Source organism: Hyaena hyaena, unplaced genomic scaffold (assembly GCF_003009895.1).
Source record: "Hyaena hyaena isolate Hyena2069 unplaced genomic scaffold, ASM300989v1 scaffold_155, whole genome shotgun sequence".
NCBI classification, from domain to species: Eukaryota; Metazoa; Chordata; class Mammalia; order Carnivora; family Hyaenidae; genus Hyaena; species Hyaena hyaena.
In genome coordinates this window covers 2,679,189-2,704,913 of record NW_024080787.1, presented here as the reverse complement: position 1 = coordinate 2,704,913, position 25,725 = coordinate 2,679,189, and the positions used below count along the sequence as shown (strand labels likewise).

The 25,725-nt window shown below is 48.4% G+C and overlaps 1 protein-coding gene across 1 annotated transcript in view; it reads right to left on the bottom strand.

Moving 5' to 3' along the window:
• Positions 1–18,405, bottom strand: part of TRAP1 (TNF receptor associated protein 1) — a 45,124-nt gene extending 26,719 nt beyond the window's left edge. Inside the window, exon 1 of the mRNA XM_039239281.1 lies at positions 18,282–18,405. Coding sequence (XP_039095212.1) covers positions 18,282–18,360 — 79 coding nt within the window. The 5' untranslated portion in view covers positions 18,361–18,405. The remainder of the gene's footprint in view (positions 1–18,281) is intronic.
• Between the last annotated feature and the right edge of the window lie 7,320 nt (positions 18,406–25,725).

Genomic DNA, 25,725 nt, shown 5'->3' with positions numbered 1-25,725 from the left:
CTAGCCACAGGAAGGGACAGAGGTGTGGTCTTCAGCAGTCTTCTTCCAGCAGGGAGGTGCACTCATCAGGGCTCCCCTCCTCATGCCGGGAGGGCGACCTCCGCTCTCCCACCCGGCCCCCGGCACCAGCCATCTCGATGGGTTCAAACGCCTTGGAGCGGGGGTGTCCCTGTCTGCAGTCCCACTTCCTCCAATTTGTCCCTTGAATTTCTATACGTTAATCCTCCAACACCAATCCCAACGGTTATTTTTCCAATTCTGAAGACTCATTCCTTAATGCAACTGCGTCAACTCTAAGTGCTTCTGGCTGGTATTCCCTGCCCTCCAGCAAGCAAACACCCCCCAAACTTTCTGGAACCCTACCTCCTTCTGCCCGTCATGCCTCAACCTGCAAGGTCACCAGCAGCACTGGGGTACCTCTGCCCCTTCCTCACGTACCCTGCAAACATCAGGTGACACAAGACAGCCTCTAGAGGAGATGCTGTGTTTCCACACTGCTTAATTCTATCTGAAGTATTCTTGATCCACAGCATTTGCATGAACCTAATGAACTGACCATTCACTCCCACTTTTCCTACCCTGTTCTGCTAACAGAGCCTTCTTCCTGCCACCTGCCTCTGGTTCTCTCAGAAAACAGATTACATTCCCTCACGGTCTCCCGAGATAAAAGCCATCCTTACCCCCAAAGGAAATCAGAAAGCACACGAAATCAAACATTACAGAGGCGAAGGGCTCTCAGTATTCTGAGACTCCCGCAGACGGCCTGTTCCAAACCTGCTCCAGAGGAGGGAGGGGAGCTGCCTGATGCCAGCAGGCCTTTTAACTTCTGGGGTCTTCCACGCATTAAGTATTTTAATCAAGAACACCCTGCCCCCCAGGGCAAGGGGAAGGATTAAACAGGCGATGAGCATCGGGCAAAGTTCAGAAGTGCTGAATCACTAAATTGTACACCTGAAACTAATATAGCACTGTATGTTAACTGAAATTAAAATAAAAACTTAAGAACACGTCTAACATATTCCATTTCAGCACCTAGAGCTCCTTATTCTTTTTAATGAACAAATACTCCTCCACTGTAATGGGTAAGCAGCACTCAGCTGATAGATGTTTAAACTGTTTCCAGTCTCCTGCTGTTAAAACCAATGCCCTGAAGTGCCAAAGACTTATCTGCTGCATGTTACCTTCCATGGACTGAAGATGACAGAGAAAGACTGAGTGTCTCCAATCCTCTGTGAAGAAGAAACACAGACAGGAGTAACCAGAAACTGTGAGATCATTTCCTGGGGCTGCTGAACACAGCACCACAGACAGGGCAGCTCAAACAAGAGAAACTGATCATCTCACAGTTCTGGGGGGCTGCGAGTTCAACATCAGAGTGCTGGCAGGCCTGGTTCCTTCTGAGGCTGCTCGAAGACTCTGGCCCAGGCCCCTCTCCTCGCTTCTGTGGCCTCAGGTGTCCCTTGGCTTGGACCTGGCATCTTCCTTCTGGTCACATCTGACTCTCCAAATTCCACTGTTTAATAAGACACTGTCATACTGGACAAGGGCCCACCCTAACAGCCTCATCTTAATTTGATCATCTGCGAGGACCCGGTTTCCAAATAAGGTCCCACTCACAGGTCACAGAGGTCAGGAGTGCAACATCTTTCTGGGAGGCAACACCTCAACCCATTATGGGTATGTGGGAACAACACAGAAAGAGTGGGGGGTTGGGGACAGGGTAGCAGAGCAGAGGGGAATGTGACATTTCTGACCATACCCTGTCGAATGTCTGACTCTTAGAACCACGTGCTGTTTCACATGGCCACAAAGTATAACTAAGAGCAACCAGGGCACTTGGGGAACATTAACTGAGAAAGAACCAGTAGCAAACGTGCGTAACTATTATAAACAGCATAACCGCCCTAACCTAAGTCACTTTAGAAAATGGTACTGGTACTGTCTCCTCAAGTCAGCCTCAAAAAGGACCACGTACAATCACTGTAGCAAGCCATGAGTCATCCTCAAACTGCTGGACATATGCTAAGATCAGGCAAGCAAGTACCCGTGGATCCTTTGTGTGTGTGTGTGTGTGTGTGTGTGTGTGTGTGTGTGTTTTAAATTTATTTCTGAGAGAGAGAGACAGTGTGAGCAAGGGAGGGTCACAGAGAGAGAGAGAGACACAGAATCTGAAACAGGCTCCAAGCTCTGAGCGAGCTGTCGGCACAGAGCCCGACATGAGGCTCGAACCTATGAACTGTGAGATCATGACCTGAGCCGAATTCGGAGGCTTAACCTACTGAGCCACCCAGGCACCCCTAAGTACCCATGGATCTTGAGTCAGGAGGAAGGAGTTACCAACAGGGAGAGGGCCAGCTACTGGCACAGGTTGGCATTTGTGTAAGCACATGATTTTCCCTCTATTTACAGATGGGTGCAGAAACAAATATCATAGATGCGTGTGAGTCCATGTACACATACTTCCCAGCTACCCGCTGACAGCCTGGAGGCTGGCGCTCGGGCAGCGACAGCACCTGGCACCAGGGAGGGCAGCTGCCCAGAACTGGCCACGCCAAAGTCCCAGCTCTCAGCAAACATCTTGGTCTGGGCCAGGTGTGGTGGCCGGTCACCCTCCCCGGCACTAGATCTCGGTTCCCCAGGAAGGGCTCACAAAGAGGGTATTTCACAAGAGCACCGGCTCCACCTGGAAGGCGCTCCCAAAGGCAGGAGGCAGCATGTAAGCCAGCAAATAAAATAAACATCTGTCAGTCCACACTTAAATGACTTACAGGGCGCCTGGGTGGCTCAGTCAGTTAAGCGTCCAACTTCAGCTCAGGTCATGACTTCGCGGTTTGTGAGTTCAAGCCCCACACTGGGTTCTGTGCTGACAGCTCAGAGCCTGGAGCCTGTTTCAGATTCTGTGTGTCTCTCTCCCTCTCTCTCTGCTCCTCCCCCACTCATGCTTTGTCTCTGTCTCAAAAATAAACAAACAAGGGGCGCCTGGGTGGCTTAGTCGGTTAAGCGTCCGACTTTCGCTTAGGTCATGATCTCGCGGTTCGTGGGTTCGAGCCCCGCGTCGGGCTCTGTGCTGACTGCGTCGGGCTCTGTGCTGACTGCCAGCTCAGAGCCTGGAGCCTGTTTCAGTCTGTGACTCCCTCTCTCTCTGACCCTCCCCTGCTCACGCTGTCTCTCTCTCTCTCCTAGAAATAAATAAAACATAAAAAAAAAAAATTAAAAAAATAAACAAAATGTTTATAAAATGACTTACAAGTAAATGGGGGAGGAAAGACCTCTTCTTCACAGAATTACAATAAATGTGTAAGGAATGGTGCAAAGAGGCCGTCTCCATCAGGCAAGTACAGCAGTCGAAGGCTGTCACAGGTATAAACTGGCATTTAAATGTCCAAAAGAAAGAGAACATTTGCAAAATCTTTCATGTCCCCCACAAGATATGCACTGATTTCAAGGAAAAAACCCAGTGGTTGCCACGAAAAAGTGGCAAGTATCTCCTAACGAAGTCACCCGGAACGAGATGGGTCAACACCCACAACCCTGGTGGGTTGAGGGGGCATGGCCTCCCCTGCCATATGTTCCTGCCAAACACGCATCTCAACCTAATCATAAAACCATCACACAAACCCACCTCTAGGGATACCCTACAAAACCATGGGCAGTACTCTTTCAAAGTGTCATAGTCCCGAAGGGCAAAGAGAGTGGAATGCACTGAGGTGGCATAATGACCATGCAGTCCTGGACAGAACAGGACATCAGTGGTAAACGGGCTCAGTTCGAGCCAAGATCAGCACGCTACTTACTAGCACCGGGTCACCGCTACTTCAGGGTTCAGTAACTGCAGCCAGGCTACAGAAAATGTTAACATTAGCAGAGACCAAGAGGAGGGGACCCCCGGTGGCATTTAAGAGCTCTGTCAAGTAGAGAATATTCCAAAAATAGTTTCCAAAATACGAAACAGCACCATAAGGAACATTCTTGCACATGTGTCACTTCATTTACACACAAGCCTACATCTGGGTGCACATCTAGAAGTCACCAGGTCCTAGGTCATGTCCAATTTAAACTGTGGTGGATGCTGCCAGGTCACCCTCCAGAGATAGTCAGTTTACACTCCGGCATCGACACAGGAGTGTCACCTCACATGGCTGCCAGGATGGTGCTGGGGAACATTTGGATCTCTGCCCATCAGGTCAGGTGAGATTTCTGTTGTGGCTGTCATTTTCATTCCCCTTACTATGAGCAGTACGGACCTACCTTATTTATAAATGTTTTCTTTTTTAGGGCACCTGGGTGGCTCAGTCAGTTAAGCATCCAACTTCGGCTCAGGTCATGATCTCACGGTTCATGGGTTCGAGCCCCCCGTCGGCCTCTGTGCTGACCACCCAGAGCCTAGAGCCTGCTTTGGATTCTGTTGTCTCCCTCTCTCTCTGTCCCTCCCGCCTCAAGCTCTATTTACTTTTGAGACAGAGACAGACAAACACTGAAAATAAATAAATAAAATAAAAAAAATATAACTGCTGTTATAAGCCAGCTTGTGGCACTTCTATGATTATCTGTTTGTTCATGTAAAACATTTCACCAAATTAGGACATTTCTTAGTATCAAGCTCAACGAAGGCAAGAACATCCACGTTTCGTTTCTGGTACACCACAGCCTCTGGTGCAGAAGCAGCTTGTTACAAATGTGAAACTGTTTATCAGCACTCATGTCACTATGCTCAAGCACAAGGATATCAGGTGAGCCACAAGGTGCTCCGTGCTCGGTGCTCTGGCAGAGCCATTTCTGACTGGGAAGCGGGGCTACAAGTACAGCTGCCTGTAGGGGCCACCTGGAAGGCAAAGGAGTCAACACACACTGGGCACATTTTTTATTTTTTAATCACTCATCTCTTCTCTACATCAGCCACTGTGCTTGCTTATTATGGTTTTGCTTCAAAATGGCAAGTTAATTACGTACTACACTTTAGATACAGACACACTTAGTATTTTAAGCTGTGAGCAACAGGGAGACTGTATTTCTGGAATTACTTATCCAAAATGGACACCCTTCCATTTACCACTGTGATACGGACAAGAACAATTTAACTTTTTGTCTTTATTGCAAAGAGCACCACTTGCAGTACAGCTGAGTTACCGCCTCCAGCCAAACCGCCTGTGGATAACAGCCATGAACTTAGGAAGTGAACAGAAGGGTTACCTAAAGGCTCTGGAGAAGTCTGCCAAAGCAGGCAGACCCTAGGGAGAGCCGACACTTGCAAGAGAACACCTCGGGAGGTGGGCAGGTTCAGCCCAGGGCAGCTGACACGGACATGGCACTGAAGAACCAGAGGCAGTATTAGGGGAACCATAAAAGGTGAAGAATGGGGGTGGGAGGGGGTCTCAAAAAGGAGAGAGTCAGAGAGAGGGAGCCCCCAATTCTGGGAATAAATTCTCCTAAATCTCTAGCTGGACCCCCTGAACCGTGTGTGTATGGGGCAAACTACAAACAGCCCAGTGAAGGATAACAGAAGCTAACTGCTGTGTATGCAGCTGGGGTCCAACCAGATTAACAATACACTTTAAAACAAGAGCTGGGGTGCCTGCAGGCCTCAGTCAGCTGAGTGTCCGACTCTCGATTTCCACTCAAGTCATGATCCCAGGGTCGTGGGACTGAGCCCCGCATCGAGCTCCATGCTGAGTGTGGAGCCTGCTTAGGATTCCCTCTCCTTCTGCCCCTCACCCCCGCTTGTGTGAGCTGTGTCTAAAACATCATCATCATCATCATCATTAATTAAATAAATTTTTAAAAGACAAACAATTCCACAGAGTTGGAGATTTAAGATCCTTCTCTCAACAACTGATAGAATGAGACCAAAAAATATAATAAATTCAGATACAGATGGCCTGAGCTATAGTACGAAACACTCTGACTTAATGGATACTCATGAAGACTAGAGCCACCAAAATAAAGTTCTTTTTGAAAAGATTAATTTTTTTCAAGTGCACATGGTATATTCACGAGGAAAGACTGTAAAGTGGGCCACAAGCCTTAATAAATTTAGAAGGAGTACATCAATAGAGAGTAAGCTCTCCACACACTACAGAATTAAGTCAGAATCAGTAATAATAAAATAGCTAGGAAACCCCAAGTATCTGGAAATTAAACAACACATACTAAAAGATCCATAGGTCAAAGAAGAAATCACAAGGATATCACTGGATCATAATGAAATATTTCACTCCTTTTCTGTTTTCTGAAAGTTTAAGGTTGGTGTTCTTTCTTCTTCCCATGTTTGACAAATGTCACTAGTAAAAATTCTGGGCCTAGGATTTCATCTGTGGAAATAATTTGCCTTATTAGATATAAGGCAATTTTGAATTTTTGTTTCATTTTCTGTCATCCTGGATACATTTCCATTTTTTTCCAAGGAATTTATCCAGTACCGTCTCTGTATTTGAGATCGTTGCCATTGTGAAATGGAGGCCCAAACTCCCAGAACCTTTAATTTTTCAGAAGAAAGAAGCAACTCAAATATTTACATGAAATCTGACTTTAAATGTTTGCAACTATACTTCTAAAAAAAGTTTGGACCAGGGGTGCCTGGGTGGCTCAGTCAGTCAGGCGTCAGACTTCGGCTCAGGTCATGATCGCACACTCTGTGAGTATGAGCCCCGCGTCGGGCTCTGTGCTGACAGCTTAGGGCCTGGAGCCTGCTTCAGATTCTGTGTCTCCCTGTCTCTCTGCCCCTCCCCTGCTAGCTCTCTCTTTCTCTCTCTCAACAGTAAACACTTAAAAAAAAATTTTTTTTTAATGTTTAGACCAAACACAATTTGATTATGGCTAGAATTAGCCCTTGATTGCTCGTCTGCAAGTCTTTTCTAATTTTCTAATCTTGAAAATGAAGCCCATGGGAAAGTTTACCAGCAAAGAAATAACGGTATAGCTTTAAATAAAGGCTCCCACTCCTGTTTGGTAGAAATGCATCAGGAGACAATTTTTAAGGAATTAGATGGTCTTTATAACCTTGGGGTAAACAGAGGTTGACAAACTTTTTCTGTACAAGGCAGATGGTAAATATTTTAGGCTTTCTGAGCACTGTGGTCTCTCTTGGTCAGCTCTGTCATTACAGGAGGAAAGTGGCCACAAATGTATTAAAGTATAAGCATGTCTGGGCCCTAATAAAACTTTATTTATATAAACAGGCCGGGAGCCTGACCTGGTATACTTGACAAAATTAGTAACTTCTGTTCATTTAAAAACAAAAAACAAAAACAGACACTAAGATGAAAGTGAAATGGTGAAGTGCACCTGGGTGGCTCAGTCAGTTAACCGTTTGACTCTTGGTTTCAACTAAGGTCAGGATCTCATGGTTCATGGGTTGTACTGTGCACTGGGCTCTGTGCTGACGGCTCAGAGCCTGGAGCATGCTTCGAATTCTGCGTCTCCCTCTCTCTCTGCCCCTCCCCCGCTCACACTCTGTTTATGTGTCTCTATCTCAAAAATGCACAAACATTTAAAAATTAAACAATAGGCGTGCCTGGGAGGCTCAGTCGGTTAAGCGTCTGACTTCGGCTCAGGTCATGATCTCATGGTTTGTGGGTTCGAGTCCCACGTCGGGCTCTGTGCTGACAACTCAGGGCCTGGAGCCTGTCTTTGGATTCTGTGTCTTCCTCTTTCTCTGACCCTCCCCCTGCTCATCTGTCTCTCTCACTCTCTCTCAAAAATAAATAAAACATTAAAAAAAATTTTTTTAAAATATTTTTTTATTTATTTCTGAGAGAGAGAGAGAGAGAGAGAGCATGAGCAGGGGAGGGTCAGAGAGAGAGGGAGTGACAGACTCTGAAACAGGCTCCAGGCTCTGAGCTGGCAGTCAGCACAGAGCCCGACGCGGGGCTCGAACCCACGAACCGCGAGATCATGACCTAAGCGAAAGTCGGACGCTTAACCGACTAAGCCACCCAGGCACCCCCCAAAAAAAATTTTTTTTAATTAAAATACCTGAGTCAATCAATCTGGAAGATGGGGTGGGGGAGCACCTGGGTAGTATATTAATACAATGGAATTAGCAGTCCAAACTAATGAACTACACCCTTAGCATGGATAGAGCTGAAGGGAAAGAAAAAAAAAAGGTGACCCAAGAAAGTTCCAACAGAATATACACAGTATGATTTACTAAACCTAAAAACAAAATTAGATACATATACATCCATATAAAGAAAAGCAAAAGAGTAAAAATCTCTTTCTCTCACAAAAATAAATAAATATATATTAAAAAAAAAAAGGAGGGGGATTCAGTCAGTTAGGCATCTGACTCTTGATTTCGGCTCAGGTCATGATTTCAAGGTTTGAGCTCCACATCAGGCTCAGCACTGACAGTGTGGAGCCTGCCTGGGATTCTTTCTCTGCCCCTTCCAAACTTGTGCTTTCTCTCAAAAAAAATAAAACAGAAAATTCAGGTCAGTAGTTACCTCTCTAGGAAAGAGAGAAGAGGGTGCATCAGGGAGGAGCACACAGGCCTTCAAAGGACCTGTAATCTCCTCTTTACAGTGGGTAATAGGTATTCATTTTATGCTTTTTCATAAAACTGCACAAACGTATTATACACATTTCTTTTCAGATGGGATGTGTGAAGGGAGGGAAGAGATGAAAGCAGGGAAGCTTCAGCCTCTCTGCGTCACTGGGCGCGCAGACGCAGAAGTACGCACGGCCCCTCAGAGACCAGCCTGACCCTGGTAGCGTCACCCACGCGACACAGCATGGCTGGGGGGCTGCATCTCCGTGAAACCACCTGCACGTATGAATCAAGGGCAAGTGCAGGAAAGGGAGTCAGGAAGAGCCTGGCAGGCTCCGCAACTCCGCCAGCGCTCCCTGACCCCAGGCCCCCAGGCCGGCTGTGCTCTGGTTCCAACCAGCCCACACGAAAGGGGAGATGCCAACAGAGCTGCACTGTGTTACTTTCAGGGGCAGCTGCCACGGTGCTTCTGGCGACACCGCGGGGGCACCGCTCCGGGCAGCGGGAAACAGCCTGACCCCGTGGAAGGAGGTTCGGCCACACTGGTCAGGATTACAAATACACGTGAGCTCGCGTCTAGCAATCTCGTCTGGGGACTTTCCTCTGCGGATACACCTAAACCTGTACGTGTAGACAGAACTGAAAGGCCATGCAATGGAACACTGAACGCAGCGCAAACGTCAGGAGAGCACCTGAGCGCCCACGTGCAGAGGACCAGTACAGAGACCGCGGCGCCTCCCAGCACGGAGCGACTCGTGCTACGCAGCTGCAGAAAGAGAGAGGAGGAGGGAACTGTGCTGTTCCAGCAAGAACTCCAAAAGCTACTCAGCCACTAAAACTGAGACCCTATGGCCTCAAAGAAGACACGTGTTTATCTGTACCTCCTGTGGTTGTACAAACCTTGGCAGAACATACAAGCAAGTCCTACTGGAAACGACCTTGGAGGGCAAGGGGAAGGGAATGGAGAAGGGGACCACGCTGCGAGCAAGATTTGTCAACATATACCTTCTTAATCAAACACATATTTAATTCCTCAAGACAACAAATTCTTAAAAACATACAGTGGCTATCACAGAAGGGCCAGCCCCTTCCCACTGAATGTCAATGCTGGGGTCACGCAAAGGCCAGTACAGACACACCGGATGAGGATCCAGTATAGAAGCTCCCCCACTCCCGCCAGGGGCCAATGACCAGAATGAGGGTCAGCCAAAGACCAGTAAATAAATACACATATAATGGAATACTCTGAAACAGAAAAATGAGGCAAGTCTCTGTGTAAAGTATCCTGATGTGAAATTAGCTCTAAGATCTATTAAGAAAATAACCTGGCCCAGAACAGGGGTCTGCATGCTCCCACATGTTTAAATACATCCATGTGTGTGTACATACATGGATACTACTCTCATAAGCCAAATATATCTTTTAAGGACACTGAAAAAACTGGGTAAGGGGGCTACCACCAGGAGGCGAACTGGTGTCTGAGGGCAGCAGTGACAGAGGTGTTCTTTCCGCTGCACACACCTTTGTGTCTTTAGAATTTTGTGCTATGTACATTGGTAACCTAATCACAAAATAATCTATTTATAAAAATTACTCAGAAAACACACTAAAAAAATTTACTAGGGACATAAAACATATCTGCGAAGGGATAGAAAAAGCTTGGGGAAACGTCCCTGAAAACAAAGAGTAAATATTTAAAGACATCAATTCTCTGGGCGCCTGGCTGGCTCAGGCAGAGGAGCACATGACTCTTGATCTCAGGGTCAGGAGTTTGAGCCTCATGTTGAGTGTAAGGTTTACTTAACATATTTTTAAAAAAATTATGCAACCTAATTTTTAAATTCATATGGAAAACTAAACGTGCACATATAGCCAAGATTTTTGAAAACCATGAAGATAGATGATCAAATGTGTTAAAACATTCATTTCTTAAATTTTCAAAAGTTTATTTATTTTGAGAGAGAGCGAGCAAGTAGGGTTGGCGGGGGGGGGGGGGTAGAATCCCAATCAGGCTCCACACTGTCAGTGCAGAGCCCGATATGGGGCTCAAACTCATGAAGAACAAATCATGACCTGAGCTGAGACCAAGATCAGACGCTTAACTGACTGAGCCACCCAGGAGCCCATAAAACACATTAATTTAAAGCTACAGTATCAAAATTAATTTCCTTTCTCACTTATTAAATAAATAATTCCAGATGGACTATAAAAGTGAAAATAAGAGCTAAAAGTACTGGAAGAAAACAGAAGTTTTAAGAACAGATATATGGATATAATTCACCGAAAGTATACAAGTCACTGGGCTTTAGCACAGAGTTGTATGTCAATCACCATCTTCTGGTTCCAGAACATGTCATCACCACAGAAAGAAACCACATACTCATTAGCAACGACGTCCCATTCCCCTATCACCCAGCTCCTGGCAATCATGCTGTGTCCCTATAGATATGCCAGGTTTGGACATTTGCATAAATGGGATCATACTACACATGGTCTTCTGTGTCTGGCCTCTTTCTAAAGCTGACAAACATTCCGTTATGTGGCCAGACCACACATTTAGCCAGTTGTCAATTAATGGACAACGGGGGCGTGTCCACGTTTTGGCTGTGCTGTGAACACTGCTGTACGAGTTTCTCTGTGGGCGTGTGGTTTAGGCTCCCCCAGGTAAACACCTAGGAGTGGAACTGCTGGGTGGAATGGTAACTGTGTTTAACCATTTGAGGACTGCGGACGGTTTTCCGAAGCGCCACACCACCTCACGTTCCCACCGGCAGTGAGAGAGCGCTCCCATTTCTCAACACCTGAACCGATGGTACTGCTGTTATCACCTGTGGTTTTTATTCCTGCCGCCTGAGTGGGGGTGAAGTGCCCCCTCACTGTGGTCTTGATATGCCTTTGCCTGCCCTACTGATAGTGATCTTGACATCTTTTTCTCCAATGATTTGAGACTGAAGAAACTCTTCATAAACAAGACATATCACCCAAGAACCATAAATTTATGAAGCACATAAAAATTAAAATAAATAGGATAACCATAAAATACCTAGGAACAAACATAACCAAAGAAGTGAAAACTCTAAACACTGAAAACTATAGAAAGCTGATGAAGAGGGGCGCCTGGGTGGCTCAGTTGGCTGAGAGTCCAACTTCGGCTCAGGTCATGATCTCACGGTTTGTGGGTTCGAGCCCTGCATCGGGCTCTGTGCTGACAGCTAGCTCAGACCTGGAGCCTATCGTCAGATTCTGTCTCTCCCTCCCTCTGTGCCTCCCCTGCTTGCACTCTCTCTCTCAGGAAATAAATAAAAAAACATTAAAAATTTTTTAAAAAAAGGAAAGAAAGGTGATTAAGGAAATTGAAGACACACACAAAAAAATGGAAAAATATTCCATGTTCCTGGATACGAAGAACAAATATTGTTAAAATGTCAATACTACCCAAAGCAATCTACATATTTAATTTAATTCCTATTAAAATAACATCATCATTCTTCACAGAGCTTGAACAAACTATCCTAAAATTTTTATGGTACCAGAAAAGACCCCAAATAGCCAAAGCAATCTTGAAAAAGAAAACCAAAGCAGGAGGCATCACAATCCCAGACTTCAAGCTGTATTACAAAGCTGTAATCACCAAGACATTATGGTCCTAGCACAAAAACAGACACTCAGATCAATGGAACAAAATAGAGAACCCAGAAATGGACCCACAAACGTATGACCAACTTATCTTTGACAAGGCAGGAAAGAATATCTAATGGAATAAAGACAGTCTTTTCAGCAAGTGGTGCTGGGAAAACTGGACACCGACATGCACAAAAATGAACCTGGACCACTTTCTTACACCAGACACAAATATAAACTCAAAATAGATGAAAGACCTAAATGTAAGACAAGAAGCCATCAAAATCCTCGAGGAGAAAGCAGGCAAGAACCTCTTTGACTTTGGCCACAGCAACTTCCTACTCAACACGTCTCCAGAGGCAAAGGAAACAAAAGCAAAAGCGAACTATTGGAACTTCATCAAAATAAAAACTTCTGCAAAGCGAAGGAAAACAATCATCAAAACTAACAGGCAACCAACGGAATGGGAGAAGATAGTTGCAAACGACATATCTGATAAAGGGTTGGTATCCAAAATCTATAAAAAACTTATCAAACTCAACACTCAAAAAACAATCAGGTGATGAAATGGGCTAAAGATATGAACAGACACTTCTCCAAAGAAGACATCCAGATGGCAAACAGACCGAAATGATGCTCAACATCACTCATCATCAGGGAAATACAAATCAAAACCACAATGAGATACCACCTCACTCCCGTCAGAATGGCTAAAATCAACACGTCAGGCAACAACAGATGCTGGCGAGGATGAGGAGAAAGGGTCCCTCTTGCACTGCTGGTGGGAAAGCAAACTGGTGCAGCCACTCTGGAAAACAGTCTGGAGGTTCCTCAAGACATTAAAAATAGATCTACCCTACAACCCAGCAATTAGACTACTAGGTATTTTTCCAAGGGGTACGGGTGTGCTGTTGGAAAGGGGCAGGTGCACCTCAATGTGTATAGGAGTACTATCAACAATAGCCAAAGTATGGAAAGAGCCCAAATGTCCATCGATGGATGAATGGATAAAGATGTGGTATATATAACAATGGAGTATTACTCAGCAATCAAAAAGAATGAAACCTTGCCATTTGCAACTACGTGGATAGAAAAAGAGGGTATCATGCTAAGCGAAATTACTCAAAGAAAGACAAATATTATATGACTTCACTCATATGAGTACTTTAAGATACAAAACAGATGAACATAAGGGAAGGGAAGCAAAAATAATATAAATACAGGGAGGTGGACAAAAACATAAGAGACTCATAAATATGGAGCACAATCAAAGAGCTGGTTACTGGAGGGGTTGTGGGAGGGGGGATGGGCTAAATGGGTAAGGGGCATTAAAGACTCTACTCTTGAAATCATTGTTGCACTATATGCTAACTAACTTGGATGTAAATTTAAAAAAATTAAAATTAAAATAAACATGAAGGAAGGAATCAAGCCATTTTTTCCAAGAGAAATCTAATATTGTTTCATTACAGTCACTGCTCTTGTATCTGGTCTTAATAACAAAAAAAAACATTTAAAAAAATAGGAGAAATCATAAAAGTTCTCATCACAAGGGGCCCCTGGCTGGCTCAGTTGGAAGAGCATGATACTTGATCTCAGGGTCCTGAGTTTGAGCCCCACATCAGGTGTGAGATTACCTTAAAAAAAAAAAAAAGCTCTCATCACAAGAAAAAAAATTTAAGTATGTGAGGTGACAGATGTTCACTAAACTTATTGTGGTGATCATTTTGCAATTTATAAATATCAAATCACTATACGTTATATGCCCAAAACTAGTATGTCCATTACATGTCAATAAAAAATAAATTTTGATTAAAAAATACTTATATAGGGGCACCTGGGTGGCTCAATCAGTTAAGCATCCAACTCTCGATTTTGGCTCAGGTCATGATCTCATGATTAGTGAATTCTAGCCCCACACTGGGCTCCACACTGACAGTGCAGAGCCTGCTTGGAATTCTCTCTCCGCCTCCCTTCCCTCCTGCTCCCCCACTTGTGGGCTCTCTCTCAAATAACTTGTATTAAAAAAAAAAAAAGACATATATGTATGTATATATACATATATATGGGGGTACCTGGCTGACTCAGTCAGTAGAGTGTGCAACTCTTGACCTCAGGGTAGTGAGTTCAAGCCCCACGTTGAGTATAAAGGTTATTAAAAAAAAACAAAACATGTGTGAACAATTAAGAATCATACTACCAAAAAAGAATATTAAAGTTGACAGGCAAACACATTATGAAAAAACACCTGAAAACATGGCAGAGGGCCAGCTTCCTTAATAGAAGGTCACTTACAGGTCTGTAATAAAAACTCCAAGAGTGGGGGCGCCTGGGTGGCTCAGTCGGTTAAGTGTCCGACTTAGGCTGAGGTCATGATCTCACAGTTCATGGGTTCAAGTCCCGCATCGGGCTCTGTGCTGACAGCTAGCCTGGAGCCTGCTTCAGATTCTGTATCTCCCTCTCTCTCTGACCCTCCCCTGCTCATGCTCGCGCTTGTGCTCTCTCTCTCTCTCAGAAATAAATTAAAAAACATTAAAAAAAAAAAAATCTCCAAGAGTGTAAGAGAAAAATAGCAATTCCCAAAAAAGAGAAACATCAATGGCTTTGAATCAAAGACAAAGATGCTTTACCACACTCATTTAAATGCATTTTAAAACAAGACATTTTCATGTCAGACTGACAAACTTTTAAAATATGGTTAGGCTCGCGCTGGTGAAGGTGTGAGAAGCGGCCAGCAGGTGCTCCCCAGGCCTGTTCTGTAAACCAAACTTGGGAATTACCTGAACATGCCCATTAGTAAAGGGCCGAGTGAGTGAGGGGCCCCCACACGGGGCAGTACTGGGGGGACAGCAGAGCTCTCAGCAGCGACAGGAAACAAACCCTGAGACGCATCACGGCACGAGCCTGGGAGGCCCGAAGGCGCTGTGCCCAGGGCAGAGAGCTTCTTATCTGAGGGATGTGGGTGTGCACCCCCCCACTGCCGCACAGGCTTTTTCTGGCACCACCGCGCAGCATGCTGAGGGTGGAAGATTTTTTTCACTGTACCAACTAGTTCTGGAAAACAGCCCTATCTTCTCAGCAAAAAAAACTTAGGATTTTTCTCAGAAAACTCTTAGAATATTAGCCTTAACTCTGAACTCCAAACTTCGTCTTCCCCATGGGCCAAATCTCAACCCGAGTCACATTAAGGCGGAAGAGGCACACTTCTGACCTGACAGCTCTTGAGAGCGCCCCAGCACTGGACCCCACCTCCATGCTGTCCCTGCAACATACCAGCCCGCTCCTGCCTCAGGACCCTGGCACAGGCTGCTCGCTCGCCTTGACCCACCCTTCCAGGCCACCTTCACCTTCTTCCAGGCTTTGTTTAGCAGGAGGCCTTCCCTGACCGCCCTGTTTCTAACAGGTTCTCCTTCCTGCTTTGATTTCTTCAGAGAGCTCAGCCCCTAATACCACACAGCATTTACTTGTCTCCACTCCATCACCATCGAGGACCAGGATTCTTGTCTATTTTGTTCCCTGGCCAGCACCAGAGCAGTACCGGGTGGACAGGAGGCAGCTGAGACGTCTGCTAAATGAACTGATACTGCCATACCACATGGGAGATGTGCACTGCACTGGACCCACTCGCCTCTGGTTTCCCCGTGATGATGCTACAGTCCAAGCAGGCCCTCGAAACACGTGGTTGTTTTCTCAGGAGGCACAGCCACATAATGCAAAGAGTTTCACGACCATAGGTCAAGACCGGTGACCCACCAATTTTGGTGGCTGGTTTTGAAATCACTAAATGTGGGTTAAACCAGAAATTTAAAAAAAAAAAAAAAAAAAGAAAAGAAATGGAAAGCAAAAGAATGTATCGCACGATAAAAGTATTTACAAATAAATAAATAAAGCTTATTTACAAAACTCTTCCAGCTAAGGAGGCACACATTTGTATCATATACGTATCCTTGCATATAGCAGATCATGATATGAACGCATTTCTTACAGGGAGCTTATGACAACAAAAGTTTGAAATTTACTCATCTCATTTCAGTGAAAACATTTCTAAGTTTAAAGTTTTGGGTTCAGGGGCACCTGGGTGGCTAAATCAGTTTTTGCTCAAGTCATGATCTCACATTCGTTTGTGCCCCACGTCAGGCTCTGCAATGACAGCAAGGAGCCTGCTTGGGATTCTCTCTCTCTCCCTCCCCTGCTCGCATGCAGCACTCTGTCTCTCAAAATTAAATAAACTTAAAAAACAACAACAACAATATTTTAGATAGCTACGTTGAAGCACCACAAGTGCAAATTCAAAAACATCCTGTGGCTTTGAACCTAAAACATTTCACTTGAGCGTAAACCGGATACACTTCATTGATCCCAAGCCAGTATTTTGGTTTGAGACCACAACCACCAGCACTGCCTCAGTAATACTCTCCTTACAGAAATCACCTTTGTTACCTGGTATCAGGTAACACTGGGGAGATTTTGTCCCCCTTACTTCTGGCCACCTACTCGGCCAGTGACTAATAAGGCCTTTGCTGACCTCTTAACATCTGGGTTGGTCTGATCTTCTGCAGATTCACTCAACCCCTCTGGTCCTAACCCAGCGCCTCATGCCCAAGGCCCACCCGGTGCCTCTTGGGCAGTCAGCCACACACCCTCTGTGTACGTGGTTCGCTGGTGCTGACCAAGGCCCCAGCACTGCGGTTTTCAGAGGTGGCCATGACACTGAGACTTTAAGCGGTTAAGGATCAAACGTATTCTCATTACGTTATGTTAGCAGCACAAACAGCTGTTCCGCACGAGGGTGAAACCTCTTTCGCTCATCCTGAAGAGAGTGTGGGAACACCTGAAATTTGCCTACCGAATTCTTGAGCCAGCTGCAGCAGAAGAGGCGGGAGGGTTGAAGTTAAACAGCACAGGCCCCCCAAACAAAGAGCACAGGGATGAAGCAGGATAATGCAACTAAAGAATAAAAGCAAGAAATGTGAGGCTGCGGTGGCACGGGGTCCAGACGGGGTTCATTTTGGGAAAGAAAACAATCCTCCTTGAACAACTACAACAAAGACGGGCACCCTGCTCTTCTGATGTTTCCGGCACTTGAAGCGGACGCCTCACCCCTTAGAAGTCTAAGACAGAAAATTCCAACAGTGAGTCCTGCTTACGGAGATTGGAAAGGGCAGAAGACATTAACTTGAGCACCGACCAGTCCTACTGCGGCTGCCTCAAAACGGGTCCTGGCAAATCCAACGGTGAGAATAAGAGCATCCCCAAGATTAGGTAACAGCGCTCAGGGGTTGTGGTGCCTCCGAAGTTATAAAGCCACAGGAAATGACGAACCTGCTACCCTCTCCACCTCACAACACAATCTTAAAAATCAATTCAGGGGTGCCTGGGTGGCTCAGGTCATGATCTGAAGCTCTCTGCTGTCAGCGCAGAGCCCATTTCAGATTCTCTGTCCCTCTCTCTCTCTGCCCCTTCCCTGCTCTTGTTCTGTGTCTCCAAAGTAAATACATGTTTGGGTTTTTTTTTTTTCAGTAGCAAACTGTAAATACGATTTAGGCCTTTTCACATAAAAATAGACACATCTGCTCACATGTGTGTGAACAACGTGCATAGAACCTGGAAAGAACGCTAAGTCGTTCCCAGCGGGGAGGGAGAAAGCAGAGATTGGGGTTATTTTTCCCCGCCCCCGGTCCGGGGACTGCACCAGGGCAGAGCCTGTTCTGTCCGGTTCGCAGCCCTGTGTTTTCCCAGGCACAGCGGGCACCGAGGGTTGAAAGCAGCACGCGAAGTGGTTTCTGCATCTCGCCCGTGTAAAACCACCTGGGGGCGGAGAGGAATAAAATCGCCACGAGGAGGCTTAAGTGAATCACCCAAGTGAAGTCCGTTTCCACGCACACGCGCCCTCCCCTTCCACCGCCCGAATCTGCCCTCCGCTGCAGGAGCGAGGAGCGCCCGACCCCTCTGCTTGACCCGGGCGCGGGGCTCGACGCGGAGAAGCACTTGCAGGTGCGTCCCGCGGGCCAGGGCGCATTCCCGCTACCTGAGGGGGGAAACGCGGCCGCACCGCGAGCTCAGCGTTCGCCGCGCGTGTGGCGCGTAAGTCTCACAGAACCTCCACGTGTCCCACGAACGTGGAAGCCGGCTCGGGACCTAAGCGGGGGCCCGCCTGCCGCCCGGCTCCCCTCACCTCTCGGGACGGCAGCCAACGCTGGCGCCCGCAGGCTGCGCCCGCATAGCAGCAGCAGCACCCTCAACTCGCGAGCCATGTCCGTCCTCCTCAGCGCCTGGGACACTACGCTCCGCGGGGGCCGAACGGGGCGGGGGCGGAACGGGGCGGGGCCTTCCTGGGGCGCGGCGCGGTGACGTCATGGAGAGCGCCGGGCTGCCCGGGCCGCTGCCTGCGCCGGCGGGTGGGCGGGGGCCTCTGTGGCGCGGGCGCTGCTGGCCAGCGCGGGGACAGTCGGGCCTGGGGGCGGGCCCTCAGTGACCTTGTGTCGTGTTGTCAAGGGCGACGGGACGTGCGCGCGGCCTCGGGGCCCTGGCTCGCCTGCTGGGCCTTACATTGTGCATCCCTTAAATGGGGCCGACGCCCGCACGCACCCCGAGGGTGTGTAAAGGCGGCGTCGGGATGGAAGCGTTGGACCTTCCCGGGTCTTGACAAGTCTGGGGCCGCCGGCTCTGCAAGGCGGGCGGAAAAAGATGGGGTGGATTTCACTGCAAAACGTGAACCCAGGAGACCACAACTCCTTTCATGTGTGGTTGACACACAAAGTTCCAGGCATGGAACGTAGTGATTCAGCAGCGCCGCACCTTGTGCTGCGCCCACTCTCTGAGTTGCTGCCCTCAGGCCCCACGCCCGGCAGCGCTTCCTCGGCCTGTGACTGTCTTTCTCTGCCCACGTCAACGCCCCTTCTTGCTGAGCGCCATGGCGCACAACGTACCCGGGCGGCTCCCCACGTGATTTGGAGGCTCAGGAACAAAAAACTGCAGAAACGAAGGACTTGGGCTGTGCCCAGGGCTGCAAAGCGCAAGAGAGCCTCTCCACCCCCGGAGCCGGGACATAGTCGGTGGCGCTGGGATGGAGCGCTTCAGGGATTCTTCCAGGTGGAAGGTGTCAAGGTTGAGCCCCACGTGCCAGGCTTCAGCAACTAAGATTGTCAGTGAAGCGGGCAGATTAGGCTGGAAGAGCCAGGAATTCTCTCATGTTGGAGGAAGACCGGCAAGCCCCACAGCAGCTGGACCGTACAAGCCTCAGTCTCTGTCTTCCAGTGGCTTCCCTGCACACTTGCAGTCAATTCCAAACCCCCTCTGCCTCCAGGCCCTGCATAATCTGACCCCTGCCTCTCTCCTTCCTTCACCACCACCTTCCAGAAACACTAGCCTGTCCCAGTATGGCGTTCCCAGTATGGCGTTCCCAGTATGTCACTGCAGCCACTCTGGGAGAATTGAGGGGTCTGCACCTCCCATTGCCTTTGCTGTTCATTCAGGAAATCATTCCTTTGGTAGCAGTTGACACATTGGTCTGTGAGTCAATAGATCTAGGCTGGGGAGCCCTTTTATTTCAGGAGGGGGAAACCTACACTTCAGTTAAGGATGAGGGATGTCTGGTGTTAACTATACTTCAATAAAAGATAAGTTTAAATTAAAAAACAAGAACAGGACCCAGGGTCTGTGGAGGGCAAACCTACCAGGTTCCAGACAGACCTAGCAAGGCCTCCTGTCCTCTCTTGGCCTGTAGGCTTCAGGAATCACCTCAGCTACAGATGTCTGTGATACTCAGTCTTCTGGGAGCCCAGGGAACTGTGGCTTTTTAAGGTTCCTGGGGGTCCAAACCAAGTCTTGAGGGGGCCTGGGCAGATGTCAGCCCCTATGCATACAAGGAAAAGGGAAGAAGAAAAAAATGATTACAGATGTACAGATTGAGTTGATGAAGGAGACTGGCAGGGCCTTGCTTGGGGTGGGGGTGGGGGGCAGAGAGAAGCAAGAGAGGAGAGGGCCTCTGGGTCTCCTGACCACCACGGAGGTTGCCAGTTCCTTCTCCAGAGGTCACTGCCTTCCCCTGGAGTGAGCTGAGGGCCATGAGATATGCCTGTTGTATTATTCACAGTGGGCGGAAGGTAGAAGAAACGCCAGTGCCCAGCAGCTGAATGGACACACACAGCATGGAATATACATGCAATGGACTGTTATTAACCATAGAAAGGAAGCATTTCTGACATCTGCCACAACACAGATGAACTTTGAGGACATTATGATCCATGAAATAAGCCAGACACAAAGAGACAAATACCGTATGATTCCTCTAACATGAGGCAGTTTGAATTGTCAAATTCAGAGAGACCAAAAGTAGAAGGGTGGGAGCCAGCGACTGGCAGGAGGAGGAATGGGGAGTTAGTGTCTAATGGGGATAGAATTTTAGTCTTGCAAGATGAACAGAGTTCTGGAGATAGATGTGCAACAACGGGAATGCACTTAATACCATTCAACTGCACACTTGAAAATAGTTACGGCCGACTCTTTTTTATGTTCTGTAGATTTTACCATATTTTTTAAATGTTCACTGAAAAGGAAAAACAAATATAAGTTTCTCCCTTTTTCTTCCTTTGTTCAAGGCACCAACTTCTGGGCATGTTTTTCCCTCATCAGGCAACATCCCAAGAGTTCCGAGGAGAGAATCTCATAGCTATAGGGTGCTCTTTGTCTAGGAAAGGACTCAAAGATGATGGGATTTTTAAATTTACTTAGAGAGAGAGAGAGAGGTGCAGAGTGCGAGCGGGGAGGGAGCAGAGAGAGACACAGAATCCGAAGCAAGCTTCAGACTGAGCTGTCAACACAGAGCTCGATGTGGGGCTTGAACTCATGAACCATGAGATGATGACCTGAGCTGAAGTTGGACACTTAACCAACTGAGCCATCCAGGCGTCTCTTAAAGTCCTTCGTAGGACTTGACACCAACTCAGCGTGGGTCAGAACTCATAAGCACAGTCTTATGCTCATTCACTCAACAGCCATCTTGGTGTGTTTGATGAATGTCAACCTCTTGGTAACTTCAGAGACCTGCCCACGACAGTACAATATCTGCCAAGAGCCCAGGCCCTGACGCCTACTTGTACACATGCTGATGGTGGGATCTGGCCGGAAGCAAGACCTGTGGCCCTTTGTGGAGGCAGGTATAGCCACTCAGGACCTGGCCTGGAACTAACTAGAACCTTTCTCATTTCATTGGGTAACTCTGAGGCTTTTTCTCCAAATGGTTTCTTCTGCTTTGTCAGTGTCCACTTTTAATTCCACCATTCAAAGACATTGGAAACGTCACAAGTTAATTCCACAGATCCCCCAAACTTTCAGGAGTGATTGGACCCAAGGCTTTTGTCCCTTTTCATGCCTTGTGGCATTGGCATTTGGTCCAGGCCCCTCTTGAGACTTCCTGGCCACCCATTAGGCGGGCTGCCCTCGGCAATCCCACGAACATGGTCTGTGCCCCACCTAGTGGGCTTTTGGCCTCCCTGTCTAGCATCATAATATAAGAGAGCTGACCACAAAGTGTCACCGGTGGGTTCTCTTCTGCGCATGTGTGGCTCAGGGGAAGGCAGGGTGAAGGAGGCAGCCATGTCTCCCACTGCTTTTATTCCTAGAAACTTCCACAGGGGGATACCACTTGGAGAGCTAACCCTGAGGGCATGTTTGGAAAGATCCTTTCTGTCCTGGCAAAGTACTCAGATCACATTCCCCCCCACCCCCATGTATGGATGAGGTCACTGTAGGCATTGGAATAAAAGATGTCCACCCAAACTCAAAATCCGTTGCGTGTATGGTTTGCAAGTTAAAAATTAGTGTGGTGTGACAGACTCCAGCGTGAAGAGGCCAGTCCATTCCGTGCTCGGTTGGGTGCGTGGGCACGTGTGCCTTTCGGCTCAGGCGATGGCCCTGGAATTCCTAGAGCCACCATTACACCCTGACACACCATTACCACGCCTTGCCTGCCCACGGCCCCTCTCCCTGCTCAGCATGGCTTCCTGGTGGCTGCAGGGCCCCTCTCCATGTCTGTTCCGTGCCAGGGAAGTCCTGCCACCCCTCTGGACGGGCCGTGGCCGGGATGCCACGGAGCCCTACTCCAGCCAGAAGCCCAGTCCCAGTGGGATCCTGAGCAGCACCTGGCATCAGGCCCGAGCAGGTTCCCGTCACCGAGACTGCATCTCTGCAGGTATGAAGAGGTCCCCTCCGTCAGGATTCTTCGCTCCGCTGGGGCATCGGAGGACAGGGTGGAAACACGAGCCAACCAGCGCTTTCCCTGAAGCTGCCAGCGCTGCCAGGGACAGGTCAGAGGGGGCCGTGGTCTCAGTGTCAGCCAGGTGTCTTCGGAGGGTTGGGTGTTCAAGAAACAGGAAGGATGGGACTGATCCCAGCACTTGCTCCAAGGGGCGCACAAGCATTTTCGTCACCTGGAAGACCCGCTGGGGAGGAGGGCACTCCCCCTGCTTCTGTGGCAAAGCAAGTGTGATGGCACCCCCTTGTGTGTTCTCCTCACCACCCGCACTTTGTACAGTGCACTTCACAGTCAGGACGTCTTCCTGTGCCTCTTTGTCCCCTGGGCTCTGCCCTAATTCCTGTCCCGTCCAGGGGACCTCAGGCCGCCAGGCACTTGTTCAGGAATTTGAGGACAAAGGGGACAGAAGATGCCAGCTTGGATTTTTTAATTTTTTATTTTATTTATTTATTACATTTTAATGTCTTTATTTTGAGAGACAGAGACAGAGAGCGAGCGGGAGAGGGTCAGAGAGAGAGGGAGACACAGAACCTGAAGCAGGCTCCAGGCTCTGAGCTGTCAGCACAGAGCCTGATGTGGGGCTCGAACCCACAGACCGTGAGATCATGACCTGAACCGAAGTTGGACACTCAACCGACTGAGCCACCCAGGCGCCCCTATTTATTTATTTTTTTAGAAGATGCCAGCTTGGAACGAATGCTGTGAAGGAGGCCAAAGAACCACTTGACCAAACCCCCTTTCCCTGCACCATGTTTATTGTGAATATTAAAACTAAGGCAGTTGAGGGAGGCCTGGCTGGCTTGTTTGTGGACCGTGCAGCTCTTGGGGTTGTGGGTTCGAGCCTCACATGGGGTGTAGAGATTACTTTAAAAAAATCTGTATGAAGGGGCGCCTGGGTTGCTCAGTCAGTTGGGCGGCCGACTTCCACTCAGGTCATGATCACACAGTGCGTGAGTTCGGGCCCCACATCAGGCTCTGTGCTGACAACGTGGAGCCTGGACCCTGCTTTGGATTCTGTCTCCCTCTCTGCCCCTCCCCCACTCCCACTCTGTCTCTCAAAAATAAACAAACATTTAAAAAAAATCTTTTAAGAAAAAAAGACTAAGGCAATTTCAAAGTCAAGATGGTTCTCTTACAGCCTTGTTATTCAAAGTGTAGACTGAGAGCCAGGACTCACTTGGGAGCTCATTAGAAATTCAGAAGCTGGGGTGCCTGAGTGGTTCAGTCCATTAAGCATCCAACTTTGGCTCAGGTCATGATCTCATGGTTTGTGAGTTTGAGCCCCCCACTCGAGCTCTGTGCTGTCAGAGCAGAACCTACTTGGGATTCTCTCTCTCTGCCCCTCCTGTGCATGATGTCTCTCAAAATAAAATAAGTAAACTTAAAAAAAATTACCCTAAAAAAACCCCTCAGGTCTGCCCACCCCCTGGGCCCAGACCTACTACATCAGAACATCAGCGAGATCCCAGCTAAGGCGTCTGTGCGCCAGGGATGGTGATGTGCTGTCCTGGACCTGCTTATTTCATGGACAACCAGAAGCCGCAGCTGTGCATCCCTGAAATTGCCTGTTCTGGAGGGGAAGGGGCCTCGGCGTGGGACCCGATCTCATCTTTCCTGCCCTCTCCCCACAAGAGAACCCCCTTTCCTTGCCCAGGAAGCCGGAGCCCAGAACTCAAGTGTCTAGAGGGTTGGGAACAGTGAGAACTGGCCTCCCTGGAAGCTCGGGGCGTCCCCTGCTCTTCTGCCTGTGGAGGTCCAGCCCTCACTGGGGGCGCTGGTTCTGGCTGCTGAGCACCAGGCGACTCTGAATGCCTCCTGCACAGTCCCTGGCCTCTCTCAAGCCTGCTGCCCCTTTCTCTGTCCTCCCAGCTTTGGGAGCACAGCCATGACGCAAGCATCTGGGCCCCACGACTCTCCCTCCCTGGAGCTGGCTCCATACAACCCCCCATGGCAGCACGTTAGACAATCCTCCCTCTTCTGAGGCCCTCAAACCTGTGCCAGACATGAGGGGTCCTGGAAAGACACAGGAAGGGTCAGGGTGCAGGGAGCCATCGTCTCCTTGCCATCCTTCCAAGGAGGACCTCTCTGGACATTTTCCTAAAGGACCTGCGGACACAGGGTCCCCACCCTTACTGGGGACATTCTCTAAACATCACTACTAGCCTTATGGATCTTTTAGTCTGAACTGTGTTGATATGCCGGTAGAGACTCACTTGAAACATTGTTCAGAAGAGGTTTCTTTGTTGCTGGCCCAGAGAGTAAGGCCCACGTCAGTAACGGCCCTCTTCAGGCGCTGGTTTCGGTCACTGGACACTCGGAGCTTAAAGCTGTGGACATTAGGCTGATGCCCAGTGAGCCGGTGGGCACCAGACACAGGCAGGCCAAGTCCCACTTAGTTCTGTGTGAGGACTTGGTTACCACTTACTGTCTGTGATGTTTGAGGGGTTATGAGCTATCGTAATGCCCCCCTTCCCTGAGGTCTCCCCAAAAGTGAGTTCTAGGTGAGCCTGTGGAACCAGGAGTGGAGAAAAGCTCCTTCTGGGCCCAGGGGTGAAGCGTGTGGCTCTGGCTGAGCGGCCCACGCCTGCTCACTCACAGCCCCGGCCCCAGCTCCTGGGTACTGCCATGCGACGTGCCCACTGGCTGTCCTTCCACCGAGACACTGCAGAACCTCATGTCCCACGAGCTCGCTTCCTGCTCGCCTATCGCCTCTCAAACTTGCCTGAATCACCCCAAGCAAGTTCGGTCAGCGCCTGTGGATTCTCCGCTGGGTGAAGCCATCTCACTCTGGGGCCATAGTCAACACAGCCTGGTAAATCCTCTGTAGGGAGGCGCCAGTGCACCAAAAACACCACTCTGCCTTCTTGACTCACCAAAGTTCCTGTCTTGTCCTCTAGCCTGGAGGCTACATTCACTCAAATTTCCCATTTCCCTACTCTTGACTTCACACATTGAAATTACACCTGGGTAACCCAGTGGGATGAACGCGGCATCCCGGAAGGTGCAGGGTAGCTTTCGGAGCCCAAGTGGACTCTGTCCCCATCCCCATGCCTGCTTCTCAGCACTGTCCTTAGGCGAAGGGTTTCCCAAAGGCACGCTGGTGACCAGCAAGCACTCAGCTCCTCCATCAAAAGACCTTTTGTCAGAGCCGCTAACTTTCCCCATGTTGGGCCTGAAGCACGTTCTGACTTAAACAGAATCTTTGTAGCAGTAGGGGGTGGAGGAGAAAGTTACATCTACAGCCTGAGATCTTATCAACAGAACACACTAGGCTGGCCTCATATCCCAGAAATTACATCCTATTCCTATTTCTAACATGCTAAGTTCTTAGGAACATAATGAAACACATGTACTGGACACACTC